The 25,553-nt window shown below is 41.2% G+C and overlaps 1 protein-coding gene across 2 annotated transcripts in view; it reads left to right on the top strand.

Annotated features, from left to right (window-relative positions):
- pla2g4ab (phospholipase A2, group IVAb (cytosolic, calcium-dependent)) overlaps positions 1-16,703 on the top strand; it is a 35,480-nt gene extending 18,777 nt beyond the window's left edge. For both annotated transcript variants that reach the window (XM_062555921.1, XM_062555920.1), the window contains exons 11-18: positions 1,499-1,636; positions 1,760-1,852; positions 3,353-3,418; positions 3,878-4,117; positions 7,615-7,799; positions 8,417-8,606; positions 9,826-9,983; positions 14,346-16,703. In XM_062555921.1, coding sequence (XP_062411905.1) covers positions 1,499-1,636; positions 1,760-1,852; positions 3,353-3,418; positions 3,878-4,117; positions 7,615-7,799; positions 8,417-8,606; positions 9,826-9,983; positions 14,346-14,483 — 1,208 coding nt within the window. In that variant the 3' untranslated portion in view covers positions 14,484-16,703. The remainder of the gene's footprint in view (positions 1-1,498; positions 1,637-1,759; positions 1,853-3,352; positions 3,419-3,877; positions 4,118-7,614; positions 7,800-8,416; positions 8,607-9,825; positions 9,984-14,345) is intronic.
- Positions 16,704-25,553: the final 8,850 nt, after the last annotated feature.

Below are 25,553 nucleotides of genomic sequence, written 5' to 3'. Positions count from 1 at the left end.
CATTGCAGTTGAAAAATACATTTGCTACAATTGGTACACATCTGCATTGATCCGAACATCCTGTACTTTGGTTAACGGTTTGGTACGAAGATGTGTGCCTTGACACCCCTCATTTGGACAAGCACAATGTGTTCCTTTCCTCCTCAAACAAGACACAATACAAATGCCATGTAGGGTTCAGGGGAGATGATGCTGCGTAGGCCGCCTCCTAGCCTCTGGCTGTCAGTCACAGGTGACAGGTGACAGGTGACAGGCATGTTTGCTTTGAACACCACTTTCCTCGCTCGTCTCTTGCTGTCACACCAGTGTCCTGCTGTCAGACAGAAATGCCATCGCGTCAGAGACAATAACATTAGAGTGGAACTGTTTGTTTCAAAGGCTGTAGATCAGGACACTCTCTCTTTGGGGCACTTCCCTTTAGTTACAGTAATCCTTCTCAAGAGGACACTAATCAGAGAAACCCATTGTTGTTGTGCGCGGAGTGAGTGATTGTCGGAGAATGTAGCCCAAACCAACACACTCCTCAAGGGTGTCTGATGAAGCCTTACTTGATAAACTTAACCATGCTTATTTCCGCAGGTAAATTCACCATATTGTGGAGACACTAGTATGTGCTGATATGTGTGTGTGTGTGTGTGTGTGTGTGTGTGTGTGTGTGTGTGTGTGTGTTTATTGTTACATACTGTAGTTTTCTAAAAATGTACACAGCAAATTATTGCTTGCATAATAGGTCAGTAGGCTACAGGCAACTAGAGCTAATTTTAGACAAAAGTGTATTTTGGTTAGCTCATTTTGCCTTCATTGTATGTATTACAGTAATCTAGTGATTTCAATAGGGTGCAGATAGAACGAGGAACGTTTAACATGGTTTAGTGAGTTTGTGAACTACTGTAGTGCGTCATGGCATGGGGTGTGTGTATTTGCGCCACTCTAGACACAAGAAGTATTTTCCCCAGAAAATATATAATGGAACAAAGAGACTACCTCCCTGGTTGGATTTGAGTGTCATTGTAAATGACGCTATGCTCATGCTTCCCATGAATGGAAAGAGTTTGTGGTGTTGCCTAAGGGACTGAAGATATGCCCGGCACGACACCCACAGGTATCTCCCTCATCTTACTGAAGGGGTGGGAGTGAGTGAGTGAGTCAAGCAAGTATTGTTTACATACCGCTGCCTGTCTCTCATTCACTGGGCGAAAAAATACACTGCTATTCAAATGACGGCCACACAAAGGCTATTAATAGTCTGCCTTGGGATCTCTCTCTGTGTGTGTGTGTGTGTGTGTGTGTGTGTGTGTGTGTGTGTGTGTGTGTGTGTGTGTGTGTGTGTGTGTGTGTGTGTGTGTGTGTGTGTGTGTGTGTGTGTGTGTGTGTGTGTGTGTGTGTGTGTGTGTGTGTGTGTGTTGTTGCTGGAGATTTGCTATTGTGTTGTGTCTCTGTGTCTATTGTTAGTCTGTTGTTAGAGGCTTTACTCATGTGCTTGTTTGTTCATTGACAGATTGGGTAGAGTTTAGTCCATATGAGATTGGCATGGCCAAATATGGAACATTCATGACACCTGACCTTTTCGGTAGCAAGTTCTTCATGGGAACTGCAGTCAAGAAGTATGAGGAGAATCCACTACATTTTCTAATGGGTAAATACATACATACATTCATTTGTACAGTATCATGTCTACATGAAGTGGCAAATTGCTACATTTTTTGTGTAAATAAAATGCAATAATTTTGACATGTCAGCTGGTTGCTTCTCTCTGCAGGAATATGGGGTAGTGCCTTCTCCATTCTCTTCAACAGGGTGCTGGGAGTCAAGGACACAGGACCAAGTGGTAGTACTATGGAGGAGGAACTGGGTAAGACTGTGTGTGTGTGTGTGTGTGTGTGTGTGTGTGTGTGTGTGTGTGTGTGTCTGTGTGTGTCTGTGTGTGCGTGTGTCTGTGTGTGTGTGTGTCTGTGTGTGCGTGTGTCTGTGTGTCTGTGTCTGTGTGTCTGTGTGTGTGTGTGTGTGTCTGTGTGTAGTGTAGTTTCCAACTTGTCTACCTCAGCTACAAAGTCAAGTGAAGCTGAACATTGTCATTAAAGAAATCAAGCGTATTATCGTAATGACATCTCTTTAACATCTTTAACAACAGGTATTTCCTAACTCCTGGCTCAGAACGACGATGCTACTTGAAACCAGACTGAACTGTTTAGCAGCAATAGTTTCTTCCAGTAACTTCAAATAGGTGGATGTTTAAAAAATAGGCCTGTAGCTACATGGTCGTGAAGCATCCAAGTTTAATTTTTCCAAAGAGGTTGTGCAACAGCCAGTTTGTCAGGAACACAGCCTGAATGTAGCTGTCTTTTTGTTGCACAAACCTTGTGGGAACAACATTGTATGTGTGACCTTTGGTGTAGATGTTATGGGCAAATAATAGATTCCTAATAAATAAGTATGTATGGAATGCATCTCCACAGTCGAAGTTATGAAGTTGACGCCTCATCAGAACACTAATTCAGATTCCACAGAGCTCAAATAGCAATACTTTCATTTGTTCGCTGTGTTTATGTGGTGCCACGGATTGTCCCTAAGTGTCAGTTATGCCCAGAATGAATGGCACAGGTGTGACATGAGAGGTGATGATCAACATCAGAGGTATTTGAGTTTGGTTCTCAAGCCTCTCCTGTGTCCGGGGAACACCTCATCGCTGGGTGATTGACAGCTGGGCAAACTGGCGTAGCAATGCAGGCTGGAAATAGTGTGCCTTTATTAGGGCATACTACATACTGTATTAGTAATACTCAATGAGTGTGTTTGTGTTTGTGTGTGTGTGTGTGTGTGTGTGTGTGTGTGTGTGTGTGTGTGTGTGTCTGTGTGTGTGTGTGTGTGTGTGTGTGTGTGTGTGTGTGTGTGTGTGTGTGTGTGTGTGTGTGTGTGTGTGATTGTTTTGTGTGGAATGCATTGTTCCAAACTCATTAATGTTATTGCATTGCCAACCAAGAATTGCCTTACCTCACATTTGTGTGTCTGTGTGTGTTTATATGTGTGGGCAAGAGAGCAAAACTAATGACTTCCTGTAATGGTTAGTGTGTCAGGTGCTGAATGGGATCATTTGATTGCCGTTCTTTTTTTGTCACCCCACATAAACTGAGGATTATACAGTCAGATGTGCACACCCAGATGTGCACACCCACCTACATTCTCAGTATTCTCTGCAACACACTGCAAATAGTGCACTAATTAGACGTGCAGTGAATAGTCAGTGTGTGTGTATGTACTGTATGTATGTGTGTGTGTGTGTGTGTGTGTGTGTGTGTGTGTGTGAATACGGTATGTACAGCAAGTTAACCGATGCTTTGCGTCTGCACTACAGAACAGATCAGGCCTGCGGACATCGTGGGAGCAGACAACCTGGACAATGACGACGAGCCCCGCAGAGGTAACGAGAGCTACATGTACAGTGTGTTTGACTAAAGCCCATTATGCTGGCTGGCTGTCGGCCTCTATGCCTCTATGTCACTCCACAAGCCACATTGCCACCCTCACCAGGGACGCGGCTCATTGACGCCCTCACCGGCGTGACCTTTCAAAGAATTTGGATGAAGAATTCGATCGATGGCCTCTGAAGCTGGCTTAACGATGGTGTCAGTTTAGAGATGCAAAACCATTTAAATACTTACCTTTAACATTTTGAATAGAGGGACCCCTGTTTACATTTGGGTCGAAATGTTCACAAGGTCCGTTTTCAGTCTGCCTTCAAAGCAGCTTAATTATTTCAAACTATTATTTCAAAGAACTTCATATGAATGTGCTCTCTCTCTCTCTCTCTCTCTCTCTCTCTCTCTCTCTCTCTCTCGCTGTCTCTCTCTCTCGCTCTCTCCCTCTGTCCTTCTCTCAGGGGGCTCAGAGAGCAGGGATGCGGAGGAGGAGTTCCACCAGCGCGCTCAGGCCAGCTGGGTCCAGCGCATGGTCACCTCCATCTTCAGCGACTCGTCGCTCTTCAACACGCGCGAGGGCCGCGCCGGCAAGGTGCACAACTTCATGCTGGGCCTCAACCTCAACACCTCCATGCCCTTCTCGCCCTTCAGCGACTACATGTACCCACAGGTGGCCGAGGAGGAGGTCGACGCCGTCACAGGTGAGGTCAAAGGCCAAAGGTTAACATACTGGTACTCTGTCATGGAGAGGTCATGTTGCTTCTTGCTGTTGTCTTTGTGTATTGCTAATGCAGTTTTGTGCTGTCTTCTTCCGTATATTTGTGACCCCGTCTGTGAAAAAAGCTAAAACCGCCAAATCTATAAAGAGTGTGAAAGTAGTCCTAGCATAATAATGTCAGTTTAGGTCATTATGTGTTTATTGTTGTAAAAGATAGATTATGTATTGGGGTTTCAATAAATAGTGCTCAAAATGTAATTTATAACATGATCAATTCTGAATTATATGATTTTATTGGTTTTATATTTCCATTTTTTTGCGGAAAAATGCCAGAAGTTAAACTGGCTTCCCAAAAACATTGGTTTTCAACTGTCTGTGGGTTCACGTCTGGCACACAAACATGTGGTGATTCTAGTGTCATTCACAGGTCACATTTATCCTCTATGGTGATGCTTTACTTCCTTCTTCTTTGGTAACCTTTCGGGTGGGGACAGCTTTCGCACTGGCTTTGTTGCATGAGTTCAATAAACAATAACTTTCTAACAGAGAGATATTGTGTGGCAGCCATGCAAAACACCATGTCGCAGAGAACGCACTCTGTGTGTGTGGAAAATCTCTCAAGCATTTCAGAGAACGAAACAAACACTGTCAGCATATCCTCTACTGTAAATGCTCAAATGCAACAACAAAATTCCACTGCGACAGTCCCATAATTAATCATGTCAGACGACATCATCGAGGTAATCCACAGACGCTGATTAATTGAGCTCATTGTACTGGAGGAGCTGGATCTTCTGCAGTGTTGGCTGTGCTACCTGAGCTGTGTTCCTCCAGGGCTCTGTGCATGTTGCACTTGGCTGCCAGGGTATAGCTGAAAAATCTGGCTAGAGGAACTTAAGCCTGGCACAGTCTCTGCTGTGCAATTTATGATGACTGATAGCCAGAACGCAAAGCTAATGGCTAACAGACCACAATAATGCGTTTGTTGAGGTATGTAGTTGTTTCCATAACAAACGCCAATGAAGCCCTGAGCCTGAGCCCTCCATTTGTGAGAATGTTACAAACGGCTCTCCCAATACTGGCCAGACCTCACACAGAGCACTCTGCAAATCCCTCCCCACATTCCTATTATATGATGGGTAGTCCAAGAAGCACAAGCAAAGCCATGCTTGATGTTTAAGACTCATTCAGAAATTGCTTCATAGCCCAAGAAACTGCATCAGGAATTCTGTTACAGGTAGATCAATGACTGTGTTTCTGTTGGCAAAGTTCTTAAAAAATACATTATAACTACCTAGACAATCCAAACCCAACTGATAGACATATCAGCCATAAGTGGTCATATCTCTCTCCGCTGCGCGTCAGGGTCCGGTTCGCCCTGTCTGGACCTTTTTCCCGACAATGACCCGCATTCTATACATTATCCCTTACATAATAGATATAGCTCAATTGTATGTAGTATGTGATTAATTTGATGTCTTTAACACAGAGAATGCTTGGTTGTCTGAGGAGAACTGTGGGAAAGGTCAGAAGTAGGTCAGACCTTTTTTTAGTTGAAATCATCAGACAAAACATGCTTTGTAAAGCTATGACTGTACTGACCTGTAATTGTGACTTAGCTTCCTCGCATTATCCCTGGGTTCTTTGCTAACCTCACCAAGTCAGGAAATGACATCAACAAGATAAGGCAGCACTTAAAACATCAAGGAAAGGTAAACATCCATGTATTTTAAAGGTCATTAGAGATTGATACCACTGTCTTAGCAGACTGCTATCTTGGCAATGTTTTCATTCTGTCATAGAGTCACCACTGACGCCTTACACACTCATACTACTGTATAGTTTGAGTCAGTGAATCGGAAAGGGAGGTTCTTTTCTGACATCCCTGTCGCACTGGTTTGTAGCTTTTCTTTGGAAATCCCAGAGATGGTGCTGCATGAGACTTTGCCAAGTGATTATTGCTATTGCTTCCTGGCCAACCAGGCAGTGTAGTTCCAGGAATGATTCTCGTGGTGCGGTGTGAGAACCTGTTTGTTAGATATCTAAGTTAAAGTGAAACTTGACATCAGACCCTTTTTCAGCTTGGAAGCACATCAAATGAGCCGCGGAGAAAGTAATTTTCATTGGGAACGCTCTACAGAGCTTGCACCGGCATGCGTTATATTCCCAAATCTCAAACAGTTGATTAGCTAAGGGCTGTGAACTAAACTCTTCTCAAATAGCATTTTTGAACCAGTGATATTGTCCAAAAGCAGCACCAAACCTCGTCAGTAGTTTGCTCAGGATCTCTACACGTTAAACAAAGCACCAACAATGTACAGTATGTACAGTAGCAAACGCGGAGTTTATTACAGAAGACTGTTAGGAACACTGGTGCTTTGTTTTATGTGTGGAGACCCTAAGCAAGCTACTGACGATGTTTGATGCTCTTTTGGACAATATCACAGCCCTTAGCTAATCCACTGTTTGCGATTTGGGGATATAAGTTACGCCGGTGCAAGCTCTGTAGTGCTTTATCAATGAATAATAATGTCTCCACGGCTGATTTGATGTCTTTTCATGCAGAAAAGTCAGTTTTCGCTGGAGTTTTACTTTAACCTGAGCATGATCTTGTCTGAACCTTTCTTTCTTCCATCCCTAGTGGGGACGTGCACATACAGAAAGTGATGCAGCACACACACACAAACACACTCTCTCTCTATCTCTTTCTCGTTCTTTCTGACCTTAACCAGCTGCGTAACGTCACTCTGAGACACAAGTTTATACTAGAACACACACACACACTGACACACACACACACACACACACACACACACACACTCTCTCTCTCTCTCTCTCTCTCTCTCTCTCTCTCACACACACACACACACACACACATTCAGCAAGGTATATGCACCCACCAATGTGGGTGATACCTATTTTCAAGTTGGTAAAGCATGCTTGTCCAAAGTCCAAGAAAGGCCTGCTATCTGAAGCCACTGTACTTTGCATAGATGCCATGTTTGGCCCCCGACACTCTTTATTCAGATGAGAGGAAAGAGATTAGTCTGAGCAAGATCTGTGTGGTGATCTGTGTGCGTGTGTCTGTGTGTAGTGTGGTTTCCAACTTGTGTGTGTGTGTGTGTGTGTGTGTGTGTGTGAGAGAGAGAGAATGAGAGAATGAGTGTCTAATGAGATATGTACAGAATGGTGTATTTTTGTACAGCTGTCAGTCAGGAAGGAAGGAGGAAGCTTTTGCATATCTTGCAAATCTTTGAACATCTTTGTATGTGTCTGTGTCAGACTCAGACAAAGCTTGCTCTATGTAATTTGCTTGCTGTTGTGTGAACATGAATGGTTTTTAATGGTTTAATGCTGGAATGTTCTCATATCTGGTTTGTGAATAATCCCAAATTTGGTTCCTGTTACACTTGCTCGTCAGGATTGATAATGGACAGTCACATTTGTGCTCCTTCTTTTTAATTTTCGGAATCTTCTCAGACCCAGACGAGTTTGACCGCATCTATGAGCCGCTGGATGTGAAGAGTAAGAAGATCCACGTGGTGGACAGTGGCCTGACCTACAACCTGCCGTACCCGCTTATCCTGCGCCCACAGCGGGGAGTCGACCTCATCATCTCCTTCGACTTTTCCGCCCGGCCCAGCGACTCCAGCCCGCCCTTCAAGGTTAGACAGGAGCACGCACACACACACACACACACACACACACACACACACACATACACACACACACACACACACACACACATTCACAGCATAGCAGCAACTTATAGCTTAACACAAAATGTAAATTTTTTAAAATCAAGTTGAAAACGCCCAATTGTGAATGGTTTTTCCATTAGGTGATACAATGCTGTTGATTACTGTAATAAATCGTCTTGATAGTCATTCAAGTTGGTCAGATTAGCTTTTATTACATCCACCAAAATATGTGGTAGTTATAGATTTAGGGTGCAGAATGTCATGGTAAAAGATATCTAAAGCTGAACCCTTTTATACTTGGTAGTAAGGCATATGAGAATTCTGGGGTGCATTGTCCACAGTTATGTTTATGAATGCTTTCATGTTCATGATGTTCATGCATGCATGTCTTCACCTCAAAACTTTTTGAATGTTTTTAGTGTCATGCAACTGATCTAAAGATATGTTGCCATTTCACTTTTACAAAGTGTTTCCATTACTTGTTTTTCATTTCGCTGTTTAGATTTCCGCATTTAATGGAGTTAACGGAAACCCGCCTATTCACACCTGATCATTATCACATATGACTTTATTGTTAACAGGAGCTGTTGCTGGCAGAGAAATGGGCTCGCATGAATAAACTGCCCTTCCCCAAAATCGACCCCAAAGTGTTTGACCGTGAGGGTCTGAAAGAGTGCTACGTCTTCAAGCCCAACAAGGACGACAAGAACTGCCCCACTGTGATACACTTTGTGTTGGTCAACATCAACTTCAGGACGTTCAAAGCCCCTGGTACGGTATTAGTGTGTGTGTTTGTGTGTGTGTGTGTGTGTGTGTGTGTGTGTGTGTGTGTGTGTGTGTGTGTGTGTGCGCGCGTGAGTGTAGATGCGCGCAGATATGTGTGTTACATTTTTGTGTGAGGTTATTTCCGTAATCCAATTTCCCCTTGGGGATCAATGAAGTATCTATCTATCTATCTATCTATCTATCTATCTTTCTATCTATCTATCTATCTATCTAATCCTAACCTGATGAACTTGTCATGGCATCAGGATGCACTTCTCTTATGTCTTAAGTTATACTCGGATGACATCAGGATGCACTTCTCTTATGTCTTAAGTTATACTCGGATGGCATCAGGATGCACTTCTCTTATGTCTTAAGTTATACTCGGATGTCAAAAGGCACATTTCTGTGGCACTTTCTGTGTGTGTGTGTCTGTGTTGTCTGTCTGTCTGTATGCACACGAGCCCCTACAAAGAGGAAACTGTATGACTGGCTGTCTCTTTTCATGTGTGTGTGTGTGTGTGTGTGTGTGTGTTGGGTATGCTGAAGTAAATCATTAGCCCCATGTGTACAACTGTGTGTTTGTGTGGGTTCTGTTATGTGAAATTATGGCCCACTAAAACTCCCTGGGAGTCTCTCACTATAAAACACTGCACAGAGTAAACGCCATACATCATCAGGGACACACACACACACACACACACACACACACACACATATACATACACACACACACACACACACACATATACATACACACACACACACACACACACACACACACACACAGACATATATACATACACACACACACACACAGACACACACACACACACACACACACACACACACACACACACACACACACATGCAAAGACAGTCAGTCATTCAGTTTCCTCTTTGTAGAGGCTCATATGCATGCAGTAAAATACATATTCCTCTTTGCAACTTTTCACAGCTTGAGCTGCTGCTCCTTTAAGGGTGATGATTATTTCTGTCATCTGTTGTGCTCCTGTTCGAACATTCTGTGACTGTTTTTTTGTTTCATAGTAAGGCTGGTAAGCAGACATGAGACAAATCATACTCTGTCTCCTCATGGGATGTTTAAAAGACTAAAAGACGTATAGCAGTGCAGTTGTAACATTTCTAATGTATTTTTTTTTCCGACTGTTAAAGTTACGTGTAAAGTTAAATTTGACCTCCATCGATGTCCTTTCCCACGCAGGAGTTCCAAGAGAGACGGAGAAGGATAAGGAGTTTGCCGATTTTGACATCTTCGATGACCCCAACACACCTTACTCCACGTTCAACTTCCAGTATCCAAACCATGCCTTCCAGCAGCTGCACGACCTAATGGAGTTCAACACGCTCAACAACATTGAGGTACAGTAGGCCTATGGCAAAAGAAAAAGGCGTGTCCGTAAACATTCAAATGAAACCGTATGCCCGGAATGTGCAGCTCTCTGCCATACAAGGATTTTATATGCAAATCTTTTCATGGCTTTTCCACTGAAGCCATGTAAAGCATGCAGAATGCCTGGTGTGGCTGCAGGTTACTCATCACCGCAAGAGAGAAAACTCGTGAACACACATTGCCAGCCAAATTGATGGCATACCAGGCAATGGCATGGACATGTGCATACTAGAGCGGGATATCACTACTGATTTCCTGAAACAATTCAATTCGGTTTCACAAGACCCTAATTTAATTAAATATCGATTTTGTTATGGATATAGCCATTTCAATACCGGTTTTGCTTAGGCTGGGTGACCTCTGCCTGACCTGTAGGCGAATTTAGATTTTGCCTGGCAGCTCAGGCTGGAAACCTGCGCATCTATCTCCCCTGCTTCCTGTCCACAACCTTTTTGTCCAGTCACAAACTAGCTTATCCAAAAAACGCACCGGATCATTGGTCATTGGAACATTGATCATTGATCAATGTTCAATCTTGAAAGATTGAGCTTAGTATGGAGGTAGCCTAAGTTTTAGAGACTAAGTTTTGCTTGGATATAAAATGGAATCCCAGAGACGTAGAACTACAGGAAACCCTCTAGCATAGTGCATTATTCAAATTCAGTTCTTTTATAAAACTCCCTGAGGTACTTTTGCAAAGTCTGCAGGGTTTTTTTATAGAACAAAAATATGTTTCCTGCAGCATGACCACCTTGAATGTTTTCATGAAAAAATGAAGACTTTAATTCACATTTCCACAGGAAGAGGCTTAGAGTTACAGTACATTAAGCCATTGATATCGGGATTCAGTTTTATTAAATCAGTAAATGATTCAAATGAAGATCATTTCAAATCTAAATGATTTTCATATTTTTGAAACTCATCTCTAGTGCATACAGAATACATAACACTGCATGGATGCATTTGGTTGGCTCTATGGAAGCTGTACTCAAAGTAAGCTGGCCTCCATCCAGGACAGTGGTGTTGTTTTCAGGATGGGAGTATGAGCTTGGGATTATATGATCGTCAGACTACTGCCTGGGTCCCCATGTGGTAATTGGACTAGTTCAAGTATCTTAACCACAGCAATGTTTCCCTTTCTGAGTGCATACTTTGGCACATAAATCACTGATCATGTCAGTGAGCGAATCGTCTGCCTATGAGGTCCACATCTTCCATGCTCTCTCCCAGGGGATGGGAGGAGACAGACACTGACATCAGCCTTCCTGCAGCCCGTAACCAACTGTTATCTAATTAGTTCATATTTAATCATGTTGGTGCTGAAACACCCTCCACCTGCACCCAGCAGACTTGTCTCCATAAATCAGCATTCCAACGCATGTAGTCCTGTAGCAAACTGCACTTTATTTGGAACTGTTTCATAACTCTGGAGTTGATCACCTCTCACTACACAGCACACGCAATAAACGGAAGATGCATGTTCAGGGGCAGGTTGCTGTCACTGACCCATGTGAAGTTGGCACCCCATGTGATGAAAATATGAATAAAAGTATTTCGATTTGTTTTTGCATCGTTTGTACATGATTGTGCAAGCTACATAAACATTTGTGCACAAACCGTCTGAAAGACATTGAACTTTAACTTGTTTAGTGACCTGGGGTCCCCCCAGCACCCCATCGACATCCAAATGACTCCAAAATAGTTGGAATCGTTTGTGCTTCATTTGCACACAACTGTTCAGACAAAATAAACATTTGTGCACTATTGTTTCTTATATTGTGAATCGTTATTTGCTAACGATCATATGGGGTGCCAATTTCACACAGGTCTGTCACTTTGTCACCGTCATACTCAATAGACAGCTTTAGGAGGTCATTTGTCCACATGGCCAACCAACTTTTCAATTCCACACAAAAGGGTAGGGGAGAGATGGACTCTGCCTCTCTCATTCCCTACTATCATATCACTGTCTGATGTCCACCTGACTGTCTTACAGGCTGTATTAGCCCTCCTACAGTACGCTATCTGGACTGTGGTCATAACATCTAAGCCATATAACTTATTCCCTGAAATATATTGTTCTTAAATAATAATAAGCAAGTTATTGCACTGTTCAATCCCTGCACTGTTCACATTGGCACTAACACCATTGTGCACGCTGTACCATAGCACCTTATCATGGTCAATGCATCACACGGTCAGTCCACACCAGTCCTTTGTAATCACTTCACATGCTCCCCAATTCATCAAGTGTCTCCTTCACAATAGCTTGACGTGTTTCTATTGTTAGTAGACATCCATGGCCCATTGGTTAGGAATGTGTGAGAGCCAGGGTGTGTGTATATCTGCTCCTAGTGTGTGTGTGGTTCTGGTAAACTCACTCTCACTGCTGTGTGTGTGTGTGTGTGTGTGTGTGTGTGTGTGTGTACAGTATGTACTGCGCCTGGATGGCCTATATGACAAGAACAGCCCAAATAAAGTAACTTAACTTAAAGGCAAATTCACACTAGACCGTTTGGTCCGGAGTTCATTTGGACCGATAGTTTGGTGAGTTTTGCTAATGTGAACGCAGTCTACCATGGGGGTCTGGGGTACGGTTCGTTAGAACTCTAGTGCAGTTGGAATGCAATTGTGGTAAAATACAGTAGCCTATTAGTCCACAAAAAGAGAAAAAGTACGCACAGGCAGGCTGACCTACGGTGGTGTACAAAGCTTTATTCACGACGCCGCAGACAGGTTACAAACACAAAAGCATCCTAAACAAAGTCTTCCCATTATTTGTAGGGCTAAACAGGCTATTATTGAAGCATTACATAAGACATGATTGTTGATGATTCATGATTAACCAGAAAAAGAAACTATTATCACTCCAGACTCCCCAAGGAGGTTGACCTCAGAGGTCATGGACCAGGCAATCACCTCCAGACTCCTAAGGGAAGGTGACCTCAAAGATCAGAGACAAGAGAAAAACAAAACAACTAAGATCCTCCTTTTAACATCTATTTTTATGCCCAGTCCGAGCAGACATTTCACATCTGAGATATTGTCTAGTTACTGGAAATTTCCCCAACGTTGGCAAGCGATATTGGTTGATAGCAGCTAGTGTTTATAAACAGTCCTTGGTCCGCAAAAGAATATGTAATATAAACAGAGATCTGCTTGGGCAGGGCTAGGGGGGGAGTAATTGCACTCGGGTACGATCCAGTTAACAGTTAAACGGACCCAGTGTGAATGTCCCCTTAGTTGTAATAGGGAGAATCACACACCCTTCGCAGCCATAGCCTAGCCATTTACAGAGAACCAGCCTCGCAACTTGCTCTCCCAAGAATCCCAAATTGCTTTACAGCAATTCTGCAGTAGCCTATTTTGTTTGAAATCGTGTGTTATTTTACCTTTCCAGTCATGGCTGGACATGGCTCTTTGGACGTTATCTTCAAATCTACATGTCCAGGTGGAAGGGTAGCCATGAGCAGTATTTATGACTGTTGTGTAAAATACACATACTCCGCAACTGCAGGGGGAGCCCAGCATCACAAAAAAGAACTACTATACATTATACTGTACCTTTAACTTTTGGGTTGTTCAGTCAGTGTGAAGGACTATGACTGCACTACACAGAATTGTAGACGATCTGTTGCTCATAACACACTTTCTTCCTCATTAAGACATCCGCTGTTGACACTGGTGATAGTATATCTGATTCTGAGTCGAGGTTACCACAAGCCTTAGTGCTCAGAACACATCAACTCACGGAAAACTGTGCCTCATATCCTCTCTGAGCCTTTCCCTTTTCCCTTTTAGATAGAAACATTGTTCCGTAAGCCGTTTTACTTCTTAACTCTACAAAGAACCATAGATAGCCCCCCCCCCCCCCCCCCCCCCCCCCTCCCACTCATACTTTTGGATATAGTGAGCCTTTTATTATTATTTATTTTATCTTATTTTTATTGTTTTTTAACTATGGCTGCAAGGTAGGCAACCTTTTAAGCTGCATGTGTGTGATTGTGTGTGATCTACTGTACTATTGCTGCAAAACAAACTGCCCCGTTGGGGAACATTATTTACCTCCGCCAAGGAGGTAGTATTTTCATTGGGGTTCGTCTGTCTGTCTGTTGGTTTATTTGTTCGCAAGATAACTCAAAAAGTTATGGATGGATTTCGATGAAAGGTCTGAAATGACCCAAGGAAGAAGCGATTCAATTTTGGGAGTGATCGGTATTACCGTCTGGATCCAGGAAGCGGTTTTCGCTTGTCGGAGGTTTGCGCTGTCTGAGTGCTTTTCTAGTTACTCATGTCATCATGCTAACCTCTGTGTCTGCTTCTTCCTTCAGGTTATCAAAGAGGCAATAAAGGACAGTGTTGTGTACCGCAAAGAGAACCCGGCGCGATGTTCCGTCTCCCTCTCGCTGAACGAGATCCAGAACAAGAAGTTCCTGAAGAGGGACACCCGAGCAACAGCGCGCAAGTGAAGGCCTCTGGTGGTGACCGCAGTGACCACGCGTGACCTCCCATAACTCTCGTGACCTTCTCCAGACTAATCAGAGGAGAAGGATTTGGGGCAAATGTCCTGCTGGTCATTCCGGTTCTCTTCATTCTGGAGGATTTTCTCAGCTGATCACAGAGCGATTCTTCTTCGGGCAGCCAAGCCATTCATCACTGTGTTACAGGAAGGGCATCCCTGGTGAACTCTCAACCCCCAGCCTCCCACCTCCATCTTTGAGCAACATCTTGAACTCTTCTGTCACCTGAGACCGTGTTTGGATTCAGACCATGCGTGGGCTGAGGAAGTTGGAGTTTCCACATTTTCACATACTCAAAGAAAGTCTTGACTGTGGAACTGTAGCAATGGATTAAGACTGGAAATACACACACACACACACACACACACACACACACACACAAACACAACGTTGAATTTGCGTCATTTTCTGGGGTGTGGGATGTTAGGAATCCTATCAAGTGTAGGAAATTTAAAGATGTCCACTCATGTTGATGCAATTTGGCCGGACGTAAACAAAACTCAATCTCTCACTTTCCATCTGTTTTATCTGAATAGCCTCATCAACTAAGTTCAGACCTAGTTTTGTTTGGCTTCATGTCACTTTCAAGGAGTCTGTAAGCATTCATGAGTGTATACGAGGGCACCAACCTGCCTTCAGCATGTGTGAACTGAAGGGGAAGCTCTGCAGTGGATACTATGGGCCTGGCTGAAGCAGAAGTTTCAAAATGCAACCGTGTCCTCGAGACATCCTCAAATCATCTCAGCCGTGTTTATGAAAGACAGGGAGTGGTTTGAGAGTGGCTTTACTTGCGCAACAAAAAAACATGGTGGTGAAACCATGGAAACCGTGGTGTTTGCCTTTCATTCATTTGCCCTTTTCCTATCTCTCGCTCTCTCTTTCTTGCTCTGCCTCTATTGTAAGTCTTACGTTGGAAGGTGCTTTGCTTGGCCTTGTCTTTGTTATTACAGGCGGAACGTTCCTGCTTTGTCATTTCCTAATTGAAAGACCCCAACAGTCACCATTTAGACAGCAAGAGGAAGAGAACTGAAAGTGTGAGAGAGATATGAATGTTTCCGTTTTTTTGCTGGTTTCTTACAGTATACTGTATATAGGCTACTTGATGTTGGTGCGTGGGTGTGTGTGTGTGTGTGTGTGTGTCTTCACAGTAAGTGCATGTACAATACATATTGTGTGCGTGTGTGTGTGTTTGTGTGTGTGTGTGTGTGTGTAGGCCGTGGTAATGGAAACCCTCCCCTTGGGCACTTTCAGTGGAATCTTAGGAATGTGGCCTTTTCTCCTCCCTCACCTGTGCCTGCATCAGCTTATGGAATATCACAGCACCCTTTGCCTTACAGAGTTCACGTGACCGCATACATACATACACATAAGTGTATACATACAGTACATACATGCACGTGCATAGATAAACATACTGTACAGTATGTGATTTGGGGGTGTAAGGGAAAGGTATTCAACTCATTTGATGCAGAAGTTTAAATTATTTCAGGCCTTTGAATGATGCACGGAGTCATGTGTCATTCCCACTTGTTGCACAATGTGTCTAATACATATACAGTACTTGTTGTATGTATTTGGGCTATAGCTGACTTTGTAAGCTGCCACTGTGGTGCCGCTGTACTGCCATTGATATCCTTGTTAAAGAAATATTTGGATGCAAAGACTAATATTATGAGCTCACAGCAAGATTCATCCAAGACTTGGGAACACTTTGTTACATAGTCTTTTTGTACTGTATCTACAGTATACCAGAAAGTGTGCCACCCCTTATCCAGAGTTTCATACGAGTATCTATGTCATTACACTATGTCTCATAATGTTACACTGTATCTGATAGTAGTTACATTGTAACTCTGCCTAAAGGAAAAGTGTAACCAAAAAGGCTTACTGGAAACTCACCTGTTCAATGTCCCTTTTGGATAATGTTTTCTTTCTTTTATAGTTGGAATAAAACAGACATTAGACATTTCTTTGCTTTTTTAAATTAGTAAGGCACTAATATTTTATTTTATTTTATTTTATTATTATAATTATTATTAGCTAATTGATACTGTGTGTACATTCAATGATAGTAATAGGAGTAGGAGTAATATTGGTAATAGTAATTTGACAGATATTCAACTGGTATTATGAAATAATAAATGTTTAATAATAAAAACACTGAGCAAACATTGTGACGTGACACCCTTGCCTTCTGTGCTATGCTACAATATGTTACAGATGGAGTGAAAACAATCCATCACAGCACACACATCTGCCACAAACTCAAAGACTCATCCGACTGTATGCAAGTACACATCCATAAACAAAGACACACTTTCAAACATTCTGACACAGACATCTGCCCATGCACAGTGACATAACACAGGAGTACTTGAGCAGTATCATCTCTTGTTTCAGAATATCAGCTTCCAGTGGAGAATCACATGGCCCTCTGATGAGAATTTTGATAAGCTGTGTTGCAATGTCCGCCCTCTTCAGTTTACAGTCCCCTGGTCATGCAATACGAATGTATGACACATCACAGATATGGTGCCAAATGTCTCAGTTCATATGTGAAATTGACCGATAAACAAAATAGCATATCTTGACTGTTTTATTATCCAATTATGTAATCCCAGGACAATGCAGTAAGCTGTAAACTGCTGTAAGATGAAAAAAGGGAAAAGGCTGGGCTGTCCGATTTATCAAACCACATTACAGTTACATTAAGCAATCTAGTTTTGAAGGAAACACAACCGTATTATGTTCAAATAGTCCTTCCATTTGAGCATTTTGTTTATCTGAATCATGTAAGGAAAGGGTCTACTGTGACACAAACTCCAATTTCTCTATAAAAACACAATGGTATTATGTTGAACTAGTATATTTGAATTCATTTATCCAACAGAGGGAAGATGAACGTGAAGCACCTAAATACTGAACCAGGAAGTCAAATGATCACATGGGATGCCTTAGTACAGTCTCATTGTGCTGTTCCTGTAAGCCTGTACAAGAATACAGAGACAATCAAACAGCTACTAATGTTGCCAAACATTTTCATGCTTTTTTTGTGAGAGTTATGCTAGGAGACCAGTATAATTTTGGAGCTGACATGATGCTTTTAAATAAACCATGTTCTGTTTACACCATCAGTGTGGTATGTATTGGGCATGCACAAGACATCAGTGGTTCCACTAGGCCAGTTTCCCATCACAATGAATGCTTCTGAATACCGTGGCACCGTGGCAACTTGTTCAGAATGTTTCATGTCCAGACTTCATCTTGAAATCTTTTATCTCAACAAAATCTTCTATTAGCAGTGATGCGGCAGCCTCAATTTTAAGTATCTGAATGGCTAATCTCAGTATGTGTCTCCATCTGTATGACACAATGAAATGATTTCCGCTGTGTTTCACAATCATGACACAAATCCAAATCAGTATGTTGAAGATGTCTCATAAGAAAGGTACTGTAAAGTTGAATATTGGTATGAATATTGGTATCAGTCTGAGACTGATTACAGCTCATGGCTGTTGGCTGCACTCTCCAACCTGGTTGTTTAAGCCGAATTCCAGCCATTTTTCTCATACTGTATATCGCTGTTTTTCAAGGTCACTGTACTGTCAGTACGAAAAATAACTACAGTGTAGATGTAACGCATGGCAGTACAGAATGTTACTGCCTCTCAGTTCTGCACATTCTAATTATGCTTGTCAACTTGACTGTATCTCCAACATTTGTGCACTTTATACAGTGGCTATAGTAAGTATTCATACCCATGCTAAAGTTGACTAAAAAGAGGAATATAAAATCATCTTTTGCGAATTGATTGTAATGCCTTAATTCAAAAAATGAGTAAAAATCAAACCGCTAAGGACACTAATTTTCTTTGTGATTGAAGAATGTATCGTAAATAGATAGGCCTAAATGTTCTTCCTTAAATACAGGGAGCATAAGTAATTGACCCCTATGTTAAATTCCCATAGGAGCAGGAGGATTTTTTATATGTTTTTATTTTTAAAGGCCAGCTATTTCATGGATCCAGGATATTATGCATCCTGATAAAGTTCCCTTGGCCTTTGGAATTAAAATAGCCCCACATCATCACATACCCTTCACCATAGCTAGAGATTGGCATGGTGCTTTTTCCAGTTAGCCTATTAGCCTGTTTGATTTGCATTGAGCTCAATGAGCATCAAACAGGCTAATTGGCTAACTGGAAAAAGCACCATGCCAATCTCTAGCTATGGTGAAGGGTATGTGATGATGTGGGGCTATTTTAATTCCAAAGGCCAAGGGAACTTTATCAGGATGCATAATATCCTGGATCCATGAAATAGCTGGCCTTTAAAAATAAAAACATATAAAAAATCCTCCTGCTCCTATGGGAATTTAACATAGGGGTCAATTACTTATGCTCCCTGTATTTAAGGAAGAACATTTATCTATTTACGATACATTCTTCAATCACAAAGAAAATTAGTGTCCTTAGCAGTTTGATTTTTACTCATTTGTTGAATTAAGGCATTACAATCAATTCTCAAAAGATGATTTTATATTCCTCTTTTTAGTCAACTTTAGCATGGGTATGAATACTTACTATACCCACTGTATATCTCCTACTCTTACAGCTCGTGTGTGTGTGTGTCTGTGTGTCTGTGTGTCTGTGCGTGCCTACGTGTATGTGTGTGTGTGTGCGTGTGTGTGTGTGTGTGTGTGTTTATGTGTGTGTGCATGTCTGTGCAAGTGGATTTGTGTGTGTACAGTATGCGTACATAGGTGTGTATCTGTGCATGCGGATGTCAGTGTGTGTGCATGTGTGGGTGTGTGACAGTATCATCCTAAACCAGCAACCCTTAGCTCAACACCACCACCTACATGTCGATGGGTGTACAGTCACTAAATGTACACATACATTATTTAATTTTATAGCTCCCTCCTGGGCTACATGCCACAAAACATCAGGTTAACAATGCACATGAAATTTGGTGCAGTTCACAACATCTCATCTGAAGATAGGGATGATTAGCACATTAGAACATTGCATTTTCATTTTTAACCATGGGGGTGCAAATTACAAATACCAAGCTGAGTTACCTTGGTGTTACGGTGTCCCAGGAATCACTGACCAAAAATTCAGGAGCTCTGACAATCCCTATATGATCGCTAAACTGGTGGCGGTCATAATTAAAGCTTTTTTTTTTTTTTTTTGGACCAACAGTATTCGGTGACTTTGAAAAACAAAGATCAAAGATCTGTGTGAAAATTTGCAGAAGTTTTTCATTAAGTCGTGATACTGCACAACAATGTGGTGATAAATACCTTTTCAAGGTCCAACTCCTCCCAAGCTGCTCTTTTTCCCCCATAGACTGTAAAGAAATATTTTCTCTTGGCCATTCAGAGTGGCTGATTAATACAATTATCATTCGACTCATCACTTGCTCCCTCAACCTAAGAAAATCCAAAATCATGGAGGTCTGGATGTTTGATTGTATCATCTGACTGTACAGCTACACAAATAACTCTGTAATTACTCAGATTTTATTTTTAACCCTCACTAAAACAGAGGTGATGGTGACAAGGCTCACAGTCTTAAGAACTGTCTGGCTGCACTAGTAAATGTTCAGAAAAAACTGTTGGGCCTATGACGTTGGACCTAACAACTGGCCAACTCATCAGTGACCTCATAAAAAGGTGACGACCAACCACATGGAATCAATTACTCTGTCTTCTAATGCTGTCCTAAACATTCTCAGGCTCTCTGCTGAAACTATGTCTGCCTTATGTAGAGTGTTTTTGTAATCCAATTCTGTCAGACTCAGGCCACATATCTCTTTGATGAGATAGGCTCTCTGTGCCCCTGTAGTGCTAGCCTGTCCAGCTGTTGAGAGATTTAAGGGGGAGGAAGATGAAGGCTGGTTTGACGTAATGTGGACGTCACAGGGGCAAAAACTGGACTCTGTTTAGGTGTGTCCATCAACCATGACCGTGGTCAGATGGCTGAGGCACCCTTCTGCCAACACTCTAACCCCCCCAAAAAAGTGGGGAGCGAAGGAATGACCAAATGAATGAGTCAGCCAAATGTTTTATGACTTCCTGAGTTGATTATATATGTGTGCCTGTGTGTGTGTCTGTGTGTGTGTGTGTGTGTGTGTGTGTGTGTGTGTGTGTGTGTGTGTGTGTGTGTGTGTGTGTGTGTGTGTGTGTGTGTGTGTGTGTGTGTGTGGCCTGGATATCTCAGACAATTAAAGGCATGTTTAAAACACTTTATGAATGGCCAACCTGTGCTTGTCTGTATTTGAGTATTTGAGTGGGCGAAAACCAGTTTACACATGCTTCTACACCTGATTCTTTCTTTCCTCATTTGTGTGTGCGTGTGCGTGTGTGTGTGGATGCGCGTTGTGTGTGTGTGTACGCATTTGATTTTTTTTAGGGGTTTTTTTGTGTATAGTAACCCTGATTGATGGAATTTTCTGCTGGAGCAATGTTGAGTAAGGGCTTGGGGGAGTTTGAAAAAGCTTGGGCTGAAAACCAAAACCAATCACTATGATATTACTGCTTAGACTCTTGCGCCATCTGCTGGTTGGGAAACATCAGCCTTCATTTTCCATTTTCCTAAATATGCAACTGTTCTTTTACTGTAATTTGTCAGTATCACTATGAAATTACCCACCATGTAGCAATCATATCTCTACGCACAAGTCACTTGTTTCTTTCTTATATACAGTGGCAAGAAAAAGTGATCAAGGGTTTTCACAAACGTGTCTAAAATAATAACACATAACAAAACCACATTTTTTTTTATTGAACACACTCATTCAACATTCCAAATGGCAGCAGAAAAAGTAAGCGAACCATTTTAGAATGAGCTGGTTGCCCTTCCCCTGGCAGCAATAACCTCAACCAGGCATTTCCTGTATCTGTGAAGTAGACCTGCACATCGTTGTGGAGGAATTTTAGCCCAGTCTTCCTAGAACTGCGCACCGAACAGAATGCTTTTAGCTCAATCAATCATATTCACTGGACGACTCTTCAAATCAATCCATATAGCATCTCTATTGGTTTGAGGTCTTGGCTCTGACTTGGCCACTCCAAAAGGTTTTGTTTTGCTGTTGTGGACTTGCCCCAGTGTTTTGGGTCGTTGTCTTGTTGCATCACCCACCTCTTGCACAGCTGTAGCTGACGTACAGACATTCTTACATTATCCTGAAGAATTGTCTGACTTGGGAATTCATCTTCCCCTCAATTATTCCAAGCTGGCCAGGCCTTGATGCAGCAAAGCAGGCCCAAATCATGATGTTTCCTCCACCATACTTTATGGTTGGGAATGGGATAATGTTTTCATGCTGATATGCTGTGCCCATTCTATGCCAGATGTGTGTGCTGTGTGTTTTTTCCCAAATAATTAAATCTTAGTTCCATCAGTCCATAAAACATTTTTGCCAATAGGCCTACCACTGTGGAGTGTCAGTAAGCTCTTTTGCAAACATCAGGCGCGCAGCAATGCTCGTAAACAGTGGCTTCCTTCATGGTGTCCTGTCATAAATCTACTAATGTTTTATGTAGACTCGAGAGATGTTAACCAGTTCCATGATGCCTTCACATTTTTGGCTGTCATTTGGGGTTTCTTTAACTCATTGATGAGTGACAACAGTCCCAAAGTGTTGACATTTGTAGCAGGCTTGTGCACAATTCCGAATTTTAGAATTTGCCTCAATTCAATTCATGAGTTGGAATTTGAATTGAATTGGCCCCACCCCACAGGAAGTTGAATTTGAATTTGAATTGGAATGACAGGAAGTGGAATTCAATTCATGGCAATTCGAAACAAATTCCACAGTCACATAACAGGAAGAATGTGTTGAATCTCACATACATTCAGTTTAGGGTTTTCAATTATAAGTGGTGTGTTTGTTGAAATCATATCTGACATATTTTGTGAAACTTAATTGTTAAACAATACACTGCAAAAAAGGGTGATTACACACATTTAAACTTTTTACAGCCTCAAATTATATTCCTTTTCTTTTGCTAGTAAATTTTCTCAACTTTTTGACTTTACTCAGAGAGGACAGTGCAGATAGACAGGAAGAGAGTGGGCGAGTGGGCGAGTGGGAGAGATGTAATATGGCCGCAGGTGAGATTTGAACTGGGTCCCCAAGGGTACTTGGATGAGTACATGGTCTTAGGGTGAGATAAGGTAAATTGGGACATCAGGTAAAATGGGACAAAGTTGGTTTTAGACCTTTATCTCTTTAAATATTAGCTGCCAATCAGAAAACATGTCATTATATTGTCACTACATATGTCCTTTACCAAATAAAAGCATTTTGATTGGTCTAAAGTATCACAAATGGGAGGTGCCAAGATTAAAAACATCAGTGGACCCAATACAGTTTTTTTCAATCGCTAACAAGCGATTGTCCATTCATTTGACACATTTTCAAAACTCTAAACACAGACTCTCACCTACAAAACACAATTGGCCAAATGGATCATTTTCCTCTCAAAAGCACATCCCATGTTCTTACACCACATTTTGTTACATATACACTAACTCATCATTTCTCTGCACACACTAACTTTACCAAAACACTGGAAACCTGACTCAAAATGAAGTTATTTTGTCAAAGAATAAAACTTTTTTTCACTTCACAAGATACATGCAGTCAATTAGAATACACTAGGTTTCAAAATACTGGCTACTGTTCACATTACAAAAACTGTATAGACTTTCATGTTTCAGTTTTACAGGTATTTGCATGCAAAACATGCAATTCAGCATTTTTACACTAAATTTCTTGGTTGGGAACTGTATGTGCAGATGTAATGTTCACATTCAAATGCATTCCAGTAAAAAGCAAATCTTTTTTTTTTTTTACTGTTCACTAGGCCTACAGGAGGTGCAGTATAAATACTGTTTACAGTAGACTATGATAGAACAGAAAAAGTTTTACAGCATTGCAGTGAACAAAATATCCATGATACACAAGAGCATTCTGAACAAAAAACAACAGCAAAAAGCCCAGATAAAGGGGGCGAACAAAAAAAAAGTACAATATTACTTGTCTAATGTCTGCACCTGCTCCTCTCAGTGCTCCTGCACCTCTCACTGCATCTCTCACTGGGCCTGCTCTTCTCCCTGGGCCCCTTAGTCTTACTCTTCCTCGTCCAGACATTACAGTATTTGTCTTTTTCTGTTTCTGCTTCCAAAAACATCACCTCCTCTTTTTACTGTGTAAGTGTCAATGTAATAGAGACCCCTGCCACTGAGTCTAAGACAGACTGAAATCAGCTGTGGTTGGCCCAATTCACCCAACATAAATCATCTGTGTGTCAATTATTCGACTGTTGTTTATTATCAGCTGAGATATATTGCTTTTGAATTGATAACATTGCAGAAGCAGAGGTTTTTATACTGTATCTAAGGTTTGGAATATTGTTTTAACTATTGTGGGATGTTGTGTGTTAGCATTCGAAAATAATACAAAAACGATCCATTATTTTGTTGGGAGGTATAGTTTGTCTGTTAAGAAAATGTAAGCATTGTGAAAATGTATTCACTGACTGCATACTGTGTGAAAACAACATGAAATGTGTGAATGGTATGGCCACAAAAAACCGATGCTGTGCTAACTGTGTTTAGAGTTTTGAAAATGTGTCAACTGAATGGACAAACGCTTGTTAGCGATTGAAAAAAACTGTAATTGCAAGGAAAGCCCCATGGCAAGCCGATTCTGTCTTAATGATCATAAGGATATTGTAGTTGAAACAAAAACAATATTATACAAAACTCTCATGAAATGTATGCTATTTCATGAGAGGTTTAAATTAATATTAAAACTTTTGGGCTGTGTCCTTTACTTTTTAAGGAAAATGAATTTTAGTGACTTTGGTGTGCATCAGGCAAATTGGGACAAAAAAATCAGCTAAAATGGGACACTTTTACATTACATTTGCCATTAGCGTTAAGGTGTTAGCATATTAGCCGCATATTAGCCTTTTCACACTCAAAGTAGGCCCATACACTCACATACACTTACACACACTTGCACGCTTGTGCTTGTGCACACACGCACCCACACACACACACATCTGAACACTATCATTAAATGATTAAAAAATACAAATAAACATTGTCATTATTCTACAATTTGTTGCACATTTTTCAATTCTAAACTGACTGTCCCATTTTACCTGACCGAGTGTCCCATTTTACCTGAACACTTTCTTGGTCTGAGGTATGGTGTCTTGTGGTCTTTGAAGGTTAATATCTTTAAAAATATTATATTTGGAAGCATATTTTCTGCACAGAAATGTTGCTAAGACTCATATGAAGTGATAAAAGTCTTCACTTTCACCCTGTTTGGCATTTTAAATAGTTTTATTTGTGATCTACCAAAAAGTGTCCCAATTTACCTTATCTCACCCTACTGCTGTAGCCTGTTGCACCACAGTGCCACAGCTCGTGACAAGTCTAGATCACGTGTATTTAAAGTTGTCACAGCCTCAGAATAAGTTAAATATAAGCATAGACTGCTGTTTTCTAAGATGATATCTTAAATCTTAAATGTCATCTTAAATTAAGGCAAATTTTCTTGTTACATAAAACAAGCTTTATTTTGATGAGAATTTGAGGGAGAGATATAAAAGATCTCATTTGAACAGTATTTACCTCATTTTAAGATTTCATGCCTATTTGAGACAAAAAAGATATGGTTGTGCTTGATTTAAGATAGTGTAAAGTTGAACACTTAAAGTAAGAAATTAAATCAAATTAAATTAATTATTTAATTTAGAAATTAAATGAATTAAAACAATATACAGTAAATGATCTAAAACTTCTAATCTATTTTTTTTGTTATCTTGATAAGAATCAAATAATTTGCAGTGTACCCTTATATTATGTATGTGAATTTGTTTGAATTTCACTGAATTTCAATTCTACTTCCCTTAATTCAAATTCGAATTGTAATTCTGCATCCTGTTTTTGACCTCAATTCAAATTCAATTCAAACTCAAGAATTGAATTGGAAT

The sequence above is a fragment of the Sardina pilchardus genome, chromosome 15 (genome assembly GCF_963854185.1).
Source record: "Sardina pilchardus chromosome 15, fSarPil1.1, whole genome shotgun sequence".
Classification (NCBI taxonomy): Eukaryota; Metazoa; Chordata; class Actinopteri; order Clupeiformes; family Clupeidae; genus Sardina; species Sardina pilchardus.
This window is presented reverse-complemented; position numbering and strand designations above follow the sequence as displayed.